General features: G+C 39.8%; 1 protein-coding gene across 1 annotated transcript in view; it reads right to left on the bottom strand.

Annotated features, from left to right (window-relative positions):
* Positions 1-13,427, bottom strand: part of LOC128652321 (repetitive organellar protein-like) — a 294,662-nt gene that overhangs the window by 205,141 nt on the left and 76,094 nt on the right. The window contains exons 5-7 of the mRNA XM_053705258.1: positions 11,416-11,644; positions 2,622-2,744; positions 1,829-1,938 (exon numbers count right to left, since the gene is read on the bottom strand). Coding sequence (XP_053561233.1) covers positions 1,829-1,938; positions 2,622-2,744; positions 11,416-11,644 — 462 coding nt within the window. The remainder of the gene's footprint in view (positions 1-1,828; positions 1,939-2,621; positions 2,745-11,415; positions 11,645-13,427) is intronic.

Below are 13,427 nucleotides of genomic sequence, written 5' to 3'. Positions count from 1 at the left end.
CAGTTTTGCAAGAATGTTATCCATTTGCAAGAGCACTAGATGGCAGCAGTTTTGCAAGAATGTTATCCATTTGCAGGAGCACTAGATGGCAGCAGTTTTGCAAGAATGTTATCCATTTGCAGGAGCACTAGATGGCAGCAGTTTTGCAAGAATGTTATCCATTTGCAGGAGCACTAGATGGCAGCAGTTTTGCAAGAATGTTATCCATTTGCAGGAGCACTAGATGGCAGCAGTTTTGCAAGAATGTTATCCATTTGCAGGAGCACTAGATGGCAGCAGTTTTGCAAGAATGTTATCCATTTGCAGGAGCACTAGATGGCAGCAGTTTTGCAAGAATGTTATCCATTTGCAGGAGCACTAGATGGCAGCAGTTTTGCAAGAATGTTATCCATTTGAAGGAACACTAGATGGCAGCAGTTTTGCAAGAATGTTATCCATTTGCAGGAGCACTAGATGGCAGCAGTTTTGCAAGAATGTTATCCATTTGCAGGAGCACTAGATGGCAGCAGTTTTGCAAGAATGTTATCCATTTGCAGGAGCACTAGATGGCAGCAGTTTTGCAAGAATGTTATCCATTTGCAGGAGCACTAGATGGCAGCAGTTTTGCAAGAATATTACCCATTTGCAGGAGCACTAGATGGCAGCAGTTTTGCAAGAATGTTATCCATTTGCAAGAGCACTAGCCATGTAGTGCTACAGACACCAACCTAGGTGTCTCTTCAACAAAGAATATCATGGGAACAAAGCAAATTTAAACTTTTTTTTATAAATTGTATGCTCTGTCTCAATTACAAAAGAAAATGTTTGGGTTTCATGTCCCTTTAAACTGCATGAAATCTTTTTTAGCTCAAGTGGGATCAGATACAAATTGTATGACTGCCTAATGTATTTCATTATATATTATCACACTTTATATTTCTCCTATCGGCTGCTATGCTATCAAGTAAGGTGAATAATCTCAGTGTAAAATCCCCCTAATTTGGGGCCAGAGTACAAATATAAGCATTATGGTGCGTTACGCACACTAAACTTATTCCTATCGGGCAAAAAGTTAATACCATCTTTTTAAAAAAATTACGAGTAAGTGGTATTTTTGGATAACACACTTGCACTACATATAAACAATTATGTGCCTTATAAGCACGTAAAAATTCTTTGGTAAAACAACGTAACCAACAAATTAAATAGAGACTACTGGTTGCGCAAAGCTACGTGCTTTGTATAATCAGTACCGCTCCTCTTGTAATTTAGACCTTAGGTTTTATTTTAGGAAGATTTGCCCCCAGTGCTGCATATACAGTATATTGCATTTATTTGTTCCTTATTGTTCGGAATAGATTCAAGAGTGTTATTAGCAGCATTAGGAACAGCTGCTATTTTATATATATTTTTCTGATAGGACCATAAAATTAAAAGTTCACTCTCTTCCTTCTACTTTCAGTCATCCTGATTTGCCTGCAGTACAAACATATTGTTTGAGTAATATTTGTCTATGGGACAAAAAGCAAACACATATATTTTCTGATGGATGTAATAACCAGAGGAAGCAGACAGTAATCCAATAAGGTTCAGCTAAATCATCCTCCCTGCCCTCATGAAATAATTCCTGCATATTGTAAACTGTTCATATTCAATTTACAGAACACACAGGCACTATATACATATATATATATATATATATATATATATATATATATATATATATATATATATATATATATATATATATATATATATATATATATATATATATATATATATATATATATATATATATATATATATATATACACATACATACACACACACATATGGGAAAAAAACGTACTTTTTATCAGTGAGTTCTCTGGCTATCGTTTTTTCGCCATCCAGCTTACTTGTCAGCCGTGCATGTGAAGCTCGTAAAAGTAAAATGTCATCATTGATATTACGCACAATCTGTTGAAATATATAAACAATGAACTAATTTATTATTGATAAGTAATCGTGGTGGTAAAATTAATTGTGGGAGTGTGTCCTATAAGTGCCAAAGTAGGAGGAAGGGGGGGGGGGGGGTTGTTCTTTAAGGGAGATAGATGATATATATATTATAGATAGATAGATAGATAGATAGATAAATAGACAATAGATAGATAGATAGATAGACAGATGATAGACAGACAGATAGATAGATAAACAGACCATAGATGGATAGATAGACAGACAGATAGATATATAGATAGACAGACAGATGATAGATAGATATGAGATAGATATATATACATAGATAGACAGATGATAGAAAGATACATAGATAGATACATAGATTGACTGGCAGACAACAGACAGATAGATATGAGATGAGATAAACAGATATACAGATGATAGATAGATAGATATGAGATAGATAGATATACATAGATAGACAGACAGATAATAGAAAGATACATAGATTGACTGACAGACGACAGACAGATCGATAGACAGACAGATAGATATGAGATGAGATAAACAGATAGACAGACATATATAGATTTAATGAGCTGTGGAATTTTCACCTCTATATATTTTCTAGAAAGCCAATAGGAATAGCATAAATACACACAACTAATAATTAACAACATCATCATTTTTTTCTATACCTCTTTTTCACCGTCAACTTTTTCCTCCACGTCAAAAAGAACAGATCTTAGTTGATCAAAAATGAGCTTTTTCTCTGCATTTTGCAAATTTTGTTCTTCTGTATTTTTCTCAAACTCTGTGATCTTTATAAATCAGAAAACAAATTAATGTTAAATTAATCCCTAATATGGGAAAGCTATATGTAGCAATTAACATTGTGTAAAATCCCTAGTTCACCATGCATTGAATACAATTCTCCCCTCCTAAACATTGTCCTAGAGTCACAATATCATGAACCTGCTATCTTGAGGAATTCTAAGCGATTTGTACCTGCCCCTCGTCACAGTACATAGAACATCTTCCATTGTCATGGATACCGGCATCACAAGAATGTTTTAAAAACATTATAAAACGAGCCGATTAAAAAAAGGAAATTTATGCTTACCTGATAAATTTATTTCTTTTACGATATGACGAGTCCACGGACTTCATCCTTACTTATGGGATTACGCCTCCTGTTTCGCAGGAAGTGGCAAAGAGCTCCACAGCAGAGCTGTATATATAGCTCCTCCCTTCCCTCCCACTCCAGTCATTCGAATGAAGTTAGGAAGAGAAAGGAAAAGCCAAAGGTGCAGAGGTGACTGAAGTTTAACAAAAATAAGTACATACCTGTCTTAGAAATGACAGGGTGGGCCGTGGACTCGTCATATCGTAAAAGAAATAAATTTATCAGGTAAGCATAAATTTCCTTTTCTATAGGACACGGATGAAAGGGAGGGACAAGACAGGAACCAAAATGGAAGGCACCACTGCTTGAAGAACCTTTCTCCCAAAAACAGCCTCAGATGTAGCAAAAGTATCAAATTTGGAAAATTTGGAAAAAGTGTGAAGAGACGACCAAGTTGCAGCCTTGCAAATCTGTGCAACAGAAGCATCGTTTTTAAATGCCCATAAAGAAGCCACAGCCCTAGTGGAATGAGCCGTAATTCTTTCAGGAGGCTGCTGGCCAGCAGTCTCATATGCCAGACGGATGATACTCTTCAGCCAAAAAGAAAGAGAAGTAGCCGTAGCTTTCTGGCCCCTATGCTTTCCAGAAAAACAATGAATAATGAAGACGATTGACGGAATTCCTTAGTCGCCTGCAAGTAAAACTTCAGGGCACGGACCACGTCCAAATTATGTAACAGACGCTCCTTCTTAGAAGAAGGGTTAGGACATAAGGAAGGAACAACAATTTCCTGATTAATATTTTTGTTAGAAACAAACTTAGGAAGGAAACCAGGTTTGGTACGTAAAACCACCTTATCAGAATGGAAAATAAGATAAGGCGAGTCACATTGTAAAGCAGAAAGCTCGGAAACTCTACGAGCAGAAGAAATAGCAACCAAAAATAAAACCTTCCAAGATAACATCTTAATATCAATGGAATGCATGGGTTCAAACGTAACCCCTTGAAGAACATTAAGAACTAAATTCAAACTCCAGGGTGGAGCAATTGGTCTAAACACAGGCTTGATTCTGGTCAAAGCCTGACAAAAAGACTGAACGTCTAGAAACATCTGGCAAACGCTTGTGTAGTAAAATCGACAAAGCAGAAATTTGTCCCTTTAAGGAACTTGCCGATAACCCGTTCTCCAATCCTTCTTGGAGAAAAGATAAAATCCTGGGAATCCTAACTCTACTCCATGAGTAGCCCTTGGATTCGCATCAACAAAGATATTTACGCCATATCTTATGGTAGATGTTTCTAGTGATAGGCTTACATGCCTGAATCAAAGTATCAATGACCGAATCAGAGAACCCCTGCTTAGATAAAATCAAGCGTTCAATCTCCAAGCAGTCAGCTGCAGAGAAACTAGATTCGGATGTTGGAAGGGTCCCTGACTGAGAAGGTCCTGCCTCAATGGAAGCTTCCACGGTGGCAGAGAGGACATGTCCACCAGATCGGCATACCAAGCCCTCTCCTGTTTGATCCGTGCAATCACCCGGGGAAGGGGAGCAAACGGTGGAAACACATAAGCTAGGTTGAACGACCAAGGCACTGCCAAGGAATCTATCAGTTCGGCCTGAGGATCCCTTGACCTGGATCCGTATCTTGGGAGCTTGGCATTCTGACGAGACGCCATCAGATCCAATTCCGGTCTGCCCCATCTGAGAATCAGAGTGGCAAAGACCTCCGGATGGAGTTCCCACTCCCCCGGATGAAACGTCTGTCTACTTAAAAAGTCTGCTTCCCAGTTGTCCACTCCTGGGATGTAGATTGCCGACAGATAACAAGAGTGAGCCTCCGCCCATCTAATTATCTTGGATACTTCTGTCATCGCTAAGGAACTCCTTGTTCCTCCCTGATGATTGATGTAAGCCACAGTCGTGATGTTGTCCGACTGAAAGCGGATGAATTTGGCCGAAGCCAACTGAGGCCACGCCTGAAGCGCATTGAATATTGCTCTCAATTCCAGAATATTGATTGGAAGTAGAGACTCCGACTGAGTCCACACACCCTGAGCCTTCAGGGAATTCCAGACTGCACCCCAACCTAGTAGACTGGCGTCCGTTGTCACTATCACCAATGAGGGTCTGCGGAAGCACGTCCCTTGGGACAGATGATCCGGCGACAACCACCAAAGAAGAGAGTCTCTTGTCTCCTGACCCAGATCTATCTGAGGAGACAGATTTGCATAATCTCCATTCCACTGCCTGAGCATGCTCAGTTGTAGTGGTCTGCGATGAAAACGAGCAAACGGAATGATGTCCATTGCCGCCACCATCAATCCAATTACCTCCATGCACTGAGCCACTGATGGCCGAGGATTGGACTGAAGGGCTCGGCATGTATTCAGAATCTTTAACTTTCTGACCTCCGTCAAGAAAATCTTCATGCATATGGAATCTATTAGAGTTCCCAAGAAGGGAACCCTTGTCTGTGGAATTAATGAACTCTTTTCTAGATTCACCTTCCACCCGTGAGTCCTCAGAAAGGACAGAACCATGTCTGTATGAGACTTTGTCAGATGGTAGTCATATAGGAATATGAATATATGCATCCTTCAAGTCCACGGTAGTCATATATTGACCCTCCTGAATCAATGGCAGAATTGTTCGAATAGTCTCCATCTTGAAGGACGGGACTCTGAGAAACGTGTTTAGACTTTTTAGATCTAAAATAGGTCAAAACGTGCCCTCTTTTTTGGGGACCATGAAAAGATTTGAGTAAAACCCCTGCCCCTGTTCCAGTCTTGGAACGGGACAAATTACTCCCATAGTAGAGAGGTCTTTTACACAACGTAAGAACGCCTCTCTTTTTATCTGGTCTACAGACAATCGTGAAAGAAGAAACCTCCCCCTTGGGAGAGAATTTTTGAATTCCAGTTGATACCCTTGGGACACGATTTCCAGTGTCCAGGGGTCCTGAACATCTCTTACACAAGCCTGGGCAACGAGAGAAAGTCTGCCCCCTACTAGATCCGGTCCCGGATCGGGGGCCGCCCCTTCATGCTTTCTTGGTAGCAGCAGCAGGCTTCTTGGGTTGTTTACCCTTGGTCCAAGCCTGGTTGGATCTCCAGACGGACTTGGCCTGAGCAAAATTCCCTTCCTGTTTAGTGGAAGAAGAGGAAGAAGAGGGGACTCCTTTAAAGTTCCGAAAGGAACGAAAATTATTTTGTTTACCCCTCAGTTTAGCAGTTCTATCCTGAGGTAGGAGATGACCCTTACCTCCCGTAATGTCAGAAATGATTTCTTTCAAGTCAGGCCCGAATAGGGTTTTTCCTTTGAAAGGAATAGCCAAAAGCTTTGACTTAGATGATACATCAGCAGACCATAACGCTCTACGCGCTAAAATGGCAAATCCGGCATTCATAGCCCCCAATTTGGCAATCTGAAAGGCGGCATCAGTAATAAAAGAATTAGCCAGCTTAAAAGCCTTAATTCTATCTAAAATTTCCTCTAAAGGAGTCTCAGTCTTAAGAGACTCTTCTAAGGCGTCAAACCAGAAGGCCGCCGCAGTGGTAACTGGTACAATGCAGGCCGTTGGTTGTAAAAGGAAACCCTGATGAATAAATAACTTTTTTAGAAGATACTCCAATTTCTTATCCATAGGGTCTTTGAAACTGTCCTCAATAGGAATAGTTGTACGCTTAGCCAGGGTAGATATAGCTCCCTCCACCTTAGGGACTGTTTGCCAAGAGTCCCGGATGGTGTCAGATATGGGATACATTTTCTTAAAACTAGGAGAAGGTGAGAACGGGATACCCGGTCTTTCCCATTCCCGCGTGATAATTTCCGAGATTCTCTTAGGAACCGGAAAAACATCAGAGTAAGCAGGCACCTCTAAGTATTTGTCCATCTTACACAATTTCTCTGGTGGTACCACGATAGAGTCACAGTCATCCAGAGTCGCTAAAACCTCCTGAAGTAACAGGTGTTCAAGCTTAAATCTAAAGGACATGATGTCCGAGTCCATCTGAGGTAACACACTTCCCGATTCGGAAAGTTCCCCCTCAGACAGAAGTTCCCTGACCCCAAATCAGATCCCTGTGAGGGTACATCGGAAATAGCTAAGAAAGCATCAGAGGTCGCAGTATTCAAATTGACCTCTGTCCTGCTATGTTTGCCCTGTAACACTGGCAACTTAGATAAAACCTCTGTAAGGGTAGATGACATAACTGCAGCCATATCCTGCAGAGTAAATGAAGTAGACGCGGTTGAAGAACCCGGCGTCGCTTGGGTGGGCGTTAAAGGTTGTGACGCTTGGGGAGAAATTAGCGGCATACCCTGATTCTCCTCAGACTGAGAATCATCCTTAGACACACTTTCCTTAAATAAAATCTGCTCTTTACATTGTAAGGCCCTTTCAGTACATGAGGGACAAAAAGTAAGAGGGGGTTCCACAATGGCATCTAAACACATAGAACAAGTAGTTTCCTCAAGTTCAGACATGTTAAACAGACTAGCAATAGCAATAATAGTCGTTCTTTACTTGATATATTGAGCTCTGAAGTCAAATTACATAGACAAAAGTTTAGAACTAAAAAGTATACTGCGCCTTTAAATAATAAAACCGCAACAATTTTTCTGTTATCAGCAAAACAACGTTTGCGGCAATAAAAAATGCCCTTATGTGCCCAAATAAACTTGAAAATATTGCACCGTTTGTTTGATAATGTTATTTATCAATTTTTATCAACTTTTATGAAGTTTATCAAATTTATCAACACTTTATGCCCCTGCACCTCACCACAGCTCTGCTGTGGCGCCTACCTGCCCCCAGATCACAGTGCTTTGGCTTAAATAGTGCTCCTAAGTCTCTCTGTACCCTTCGAGTACAAAACAACTTATGCCCCACCGGAGCCCAGGACCTTGCTGCTCGATCCGGATGAATACTGCGCGGCTGAGCATTCGAAATTAGGCCCCGCCCACCGTGGGTGTAACTCGAGCCGTGCTGAGGCCCGCATGGGCCGAAAACAACATGTCGGATACCCAACTCAAATGTTAAAAACGCCATGTGCCCCTCATAATACACACTTTAAATAATAAAAGCGCAACAACCATGAAATATTGCTCTCTCCCAGGCCTGTTATTTTTTTACATAACGCCAGCTCATGAACAGCAACCACATCTCCCAGCGTCAGCCCACGTATGTATAAGTGAAAAATCAACACACTGATAAATATCAAGATAAAAGGGAATTCCAGGTACACCATTTCCATTCCTATAGTGCCTACTGAAAAATGTCAGCCAATCGGAATTAAGGTAGGAAAAATCCGATTGGTTGATTTAATCAGCCAATCGGATTGAAGTTCAATCCGATTGGCTGATTGGATGAGCCAATAGAATGCGAGGTCAATTCTATTGGCTTATCCAATCAACCAATCAGATTAAACTTCTATCCGATTGGCTGATTAAATCAACCAATCAGATTTTTCCTACCTTAATTCCGATAGAATTCTATCAGCCAATCGGAATTTTAGGGACGCCATCTTGGATGACGTCATTTAAAGAAACCTTCATTCTGCCTTAGGACATCGGAAGAAGAGGATGGCTCCGCGTCGGCTGGATAGAAGATGGCTCCGTTCTGGAAGGATGAAGATAGAAGATGCCGCCTGGATGAAGATGTCTGCCGGTCCGGATGTCCTCTTCTGCCCGGATAGGATGAAGACTTCTGCCAGTCCGGATGTCCTCTTCTGTCCCATCGGTGGCCGGATGGCTGAAGACGGCTCAAGGTAGGGTGATCTTCAGGGGGGTAGTGTTAGGTTTTTTTAAGGGGGGATCGGGTGGGATTGTATTTTATTTTACAGGTAAAAGAGCTGATTACTTTGGGGCAATGCCCCGCAAAAAGCCCTTTTAAGGGCTGGTAAAAGAGCTGATTACTTTGTAATTTAGTTTAGGGTAGGGAATTTTATTATTTTGGGGGGCTTTTTTATTTTATTAGGGGGCTTAGATTAGGTGTAATTAGATGAAAATTCTTGTAAGATTTTTTTATTTTTTGTAATTTAGTGTTTGTTTTTTTTTGTATTATAGTTTAGTTTATTTAACGTATTTTAGTTTAGATCATTGTAGGTAATTTATTTAATTAATTTATTGATAGTGTAGCGTTAGGTGTATTTGTAACTTAGGTTAGGATTTATTTTACAGGGATTTTTTTAATTATTTTAACTAGACAGCTATTAAATAGTTAATAACTATTTAATAGCTATTGTACCTAGTTAAAATAAATACAAAGTTGCCTGTAAAATAAATATTAATCCTAAAATAGCTACAATGTAACTATTAGTTATATTGTAGCTATATTAGGGTTTATTTTATAGGTAAGTATTTAGTTTTAAATAGGATTAATTTATTTAATTATAGTAATTTTAGTTTGTTTTATTTAAATTATATTTAACTTAGGGGGGTGTTAGGGTTAGACTTAGGTTTAGGGGTTAAAAACGTTATTATAGTAGCGGCGACGTTGGGGGCGGGAGATTACGGGTTAATAATTGTAGGTAGGTGGCGGCGATGTTAGGGAGGGTAGATTAGGGGTTAATAAAATTTATTATAGTTTTTGCGAGGCGGGAGTGCGGTGGTTTAGGGGTTAATACATTTATTATAGTGGCGGCGATGTCCGGTCGGCAGATCAGGGGTTAATAAGTGTAGGTAGGTGGCGGCGACGTTGGGGGGGACAGATTAGGGTTTAATAAATATAATATAGGTGTCGGCGATGTTAGGGACAGCAGATTAGGGGTTCATAGCTATAATGTAGGTGGCGGCGGTGTCCGGTCAGCAGATTAGGGGTTAAATAATTTAATTATAGGGTTTGCGATGTGGGGGGGATTCGGTTTAGGGGTTCATAGGTAGTTTATGGGTGTTAGTGTACTTTTTAGCACTGTAGTTAAGAGCTTTATGTTCCGGCGTTAGCCCATAAAACTCTTAACTACTGACTTTTTATGCGGTAGGAGTCTTGGAGGTAGAGGCTGTACCGCTCACTTCTTCCAAGACTCATAATACCGGCGTTAGGCAAATCCCATTATAAAGATAGGATACGCAATTGACGTAAGGGGATTTGCGGTAGCCTCGAGTCGCGGAAGAAAAGTGAGCGGTACACCTGCACCTGCCCAACTCGTAATACCAGAGGGCGTTAAAAAGCAGCGTTAGGACCCCTTAACGCTGCTTTTGAAGGCTAACGCAGACCTCTAAATCTAGCCGTTAGTTTTTCTTCATTGCAAGCAGTTTTTAGCAAAACAATCGCATCCAAGCGTGATAACTCCCACAATAGTCAGTCGGCTTCACGAATGACTGATAATGGCTGCTGATCACCAAAAAACTAATTGTTTTGTGCAACAAGTATCCAAACCCAAAACAGATCATTAGTACTCTTTAAATTACAGCTCATCCCTATAGACTCTGCTGCCAATCACCTCTGCTGCCAATCACAAACATTAACCACATGACGAACATACCACATTGTTTTACACTACAGAAACAGCACTGAAGCTCCTCTATTTTCAGAGGTATATTGGTTCACATAGCATTGTTTTTACTTTTAATTGATGAAGGGTGCAGTATCTTTTGTTATTTGGACCAATTAGATTGTCATCAAACAAGGCTGTTGGCATGGGCATTGCCATCTTGTCTTCTCGGTGGCCAATATTGTTAACATTTATCCAATGATTCTTATTGGTTGATCTGTGGGAGTTGAGCATTTATCAAGTGTCTTTGGATATTAAATTCAAAGTGCTTATTTTGTTGTCGATATTTAGTCGATAACTTGTGGTGCGGTATATTGAGATCACCAAAGTCATTTTCTACCACAATGGAACCCATATCCTGGATATCATTTTTCTTTTGCACATTAAGGATTTTGGACTAGTACAGGTATGTAGTTCCCAAGCTAAACACAGCTCTGTAGTGTGTATGAAGGGGTAATCCGTAAGTATATTTAGCCCTTACAGACTATTGTGTTTTACTTACTCCATTGTACTGGTAGTGCTTATATATTTGTAATATCTGTGGTGTCGTTGAAGTATGAACCAGTGTGTAACTATTTTTTTGCGAAGGTTCATGCTATTTCTTCTCTTATTGGACTTATGATCTTACATCAGCCTCTACCCACAGCCGCTTCGGTAATGTCCGTTTTACCCGGGTAATCCTAGGATTACCCAATATCTGACTTTACCCACAACATATATATATATATATATTCTGGACTTTATTCTTTATCAGAATATTGTGCTTAGTGATATTGTACACTTATTATTTTTACAGACAACATGCTTACAGAATAAAGTATACTGCTAGTAGAAAGCAAGTAAACCAATCACAAAATGTAACGATCAGCACCTCTGCAAGTAAATGTTCTTTCTCGTGTTTGAATTCCTGCCGCTCAGTAATCATGTCTTCCATCAAGTCTTCAGTTCTGTTTTTGAAATCAGTTACTGCATCCAGAGCTTCTTTTCGTTGGTTGTGAATCTCATTGACAATAATACTTTCATGAGCTTTTTCTGCCATCTGCTGGTTTAGTAAATCAACAGCTTGCTGGTGCTCAGCCCAAAACGTCTGTCCTTGGTGGCTGAAAGGTAATAAAAGGAACATTTATATCCAGATACAACACACACCCCTTCACTTAAACAATACGACGAGTATCTTAGCAAGTTTATACCTTGTATATTCTTATTTTACTTTTTTTTTTTTTTTAAATGCACCAAAAAATAATTTTATAATGCTTTTCTCCTTAATAAAATCTAGGGGATTTAAAAAACTGTCCTCGTGCCTCCCTAACAGGCCAGAGTTTCAGGATTACATTGGATGAGAGCAGGTTAATATCCATATTTACTAATCAGCTGAATATTTCACCTGTGCTCCAGTTCAGAGGCGTGAGGAAGCCCCCGATCTGACCAATGAGCAGAAGTGATGCACAACACTTGCTTTAATTACTCAAATTACTGAAATACAATTTACGGTTCTCTAAATAAGATGGGGTCCCATCAGTACCAGTAAACTTGCAGATAAAAATGTCACCGATAATGTCACTATGTGACACCATTGCAGTTACAACAATAAAGGGACGGTAAAGTCAAAATTAAAACTTTCATGAGAGCATTCAATTTTAAACAACTGTCTCATTTACTTATATCATGTAGTCTACTTTGTTCTCATGTTATCCTTTGTTGAAAATCATACCTAGGTATTCTCAGAGGCAGCAATGCACTACTGCGTACTAGTTTCTGATTGATGGCTGCACATATTACTCTTGTTATTGGCTCACCAGCTGTGTGCATCTAGCTCCAAGCATTAGCTGCTCTTTCAACAAAGGATACCAAGAGAATAAAACAAATTTGAATAGAAGTAAACTACAAAGCTGTTTAAGATTGTATGTTCTATCTGAATTATAAAAAGAAAAATGTGTGGTTTCATGTCCCTTTAAATGCTGAACATGGCTATAGATAGCAGCGTCCGGCTGTTTTTGGAGCCGGATTTATTTAATAGTGTAACACACAGAGATATATGCAAATCCAGATCTCTGTATGCTGCACTATTAAATTAATAAATCCGGCTCCGAATAGAGCTGAACACCGCTACCTGCAGCCATATTGCAATAATAACACCTTGATAGCAATATCACTAGATAACACTTTGTGATCACTGCTATAGGGTTAACCCTTTGGATGCTATAGAGGGCTGCCCTCTCTGTCAGACACAAGATTAACATGAGTGGCTCCCCATACATAATCCTTCAGGGGTGACAATGGTTCATGTGAGATTAATGCAACAAAAACAAAATGTATGCTTACCTGATAAATTTCTTTCTTTCCGGACATGGAGAGTCCACAACGTCATTCCAATTACTAGTGGGATATTCAACTCCTGGCCAGCAGGAGGAGAGCTGTTAAGTGTAACATCCCTTACCCATAATCCACAGTCATTCAGAAGGAAGGGAAATGGAAAAAGAAGAAACAGAAGGGTATAGAGGTGCTTGAGGTTTACTCAAAAAAACTGCCGAATTATAAATTAAAAAGAGGGTGGGGTTGTGGACTCTCCATGTCCGGAAAGAAAGAAATGTATCAGGTAAGCATAAATTTTGTTTTCTTTCCTATGACATGGAGAGTCCACAACGTCATTCCAATTACTAGTGGGAACCAATACCCAAGCTAGAGGATACGAAATGAACAGGGAGGGAGAAAAAGGCAGGAGGACCTAAACAGAAGGACCTAAACCTCTGCTTGAATAACCTTTTTTCCCAAAAGAGGCCTCAGCTGAGGCAAAAGTATCAAATTTGTAGAATTTGGAAAAAGTATGCAAAGCTGACCATGATGCCACCTTGCAAATCTGTACCAAAAAAGCTTCATTTTTGA

Source organism: Bombina bombina, chromosome 1 (genome assembly GCF_027579735.1).
Source record: "Bombina bombina isolate aBomBom1 chromosome 1, aBomBom1.pri, whole genome shotgun sequence".
NCBI lineage: Eukaryota > Metazoa > Chordata > Amphibia > Anura > Bombinatoridae > Bombina > Bombina bombina.
The sequence above is the reverse complement of the archived record's forward strand: the minus strand, read 5'-3'. Positions and strand labels throughout refer to the sequence as shown.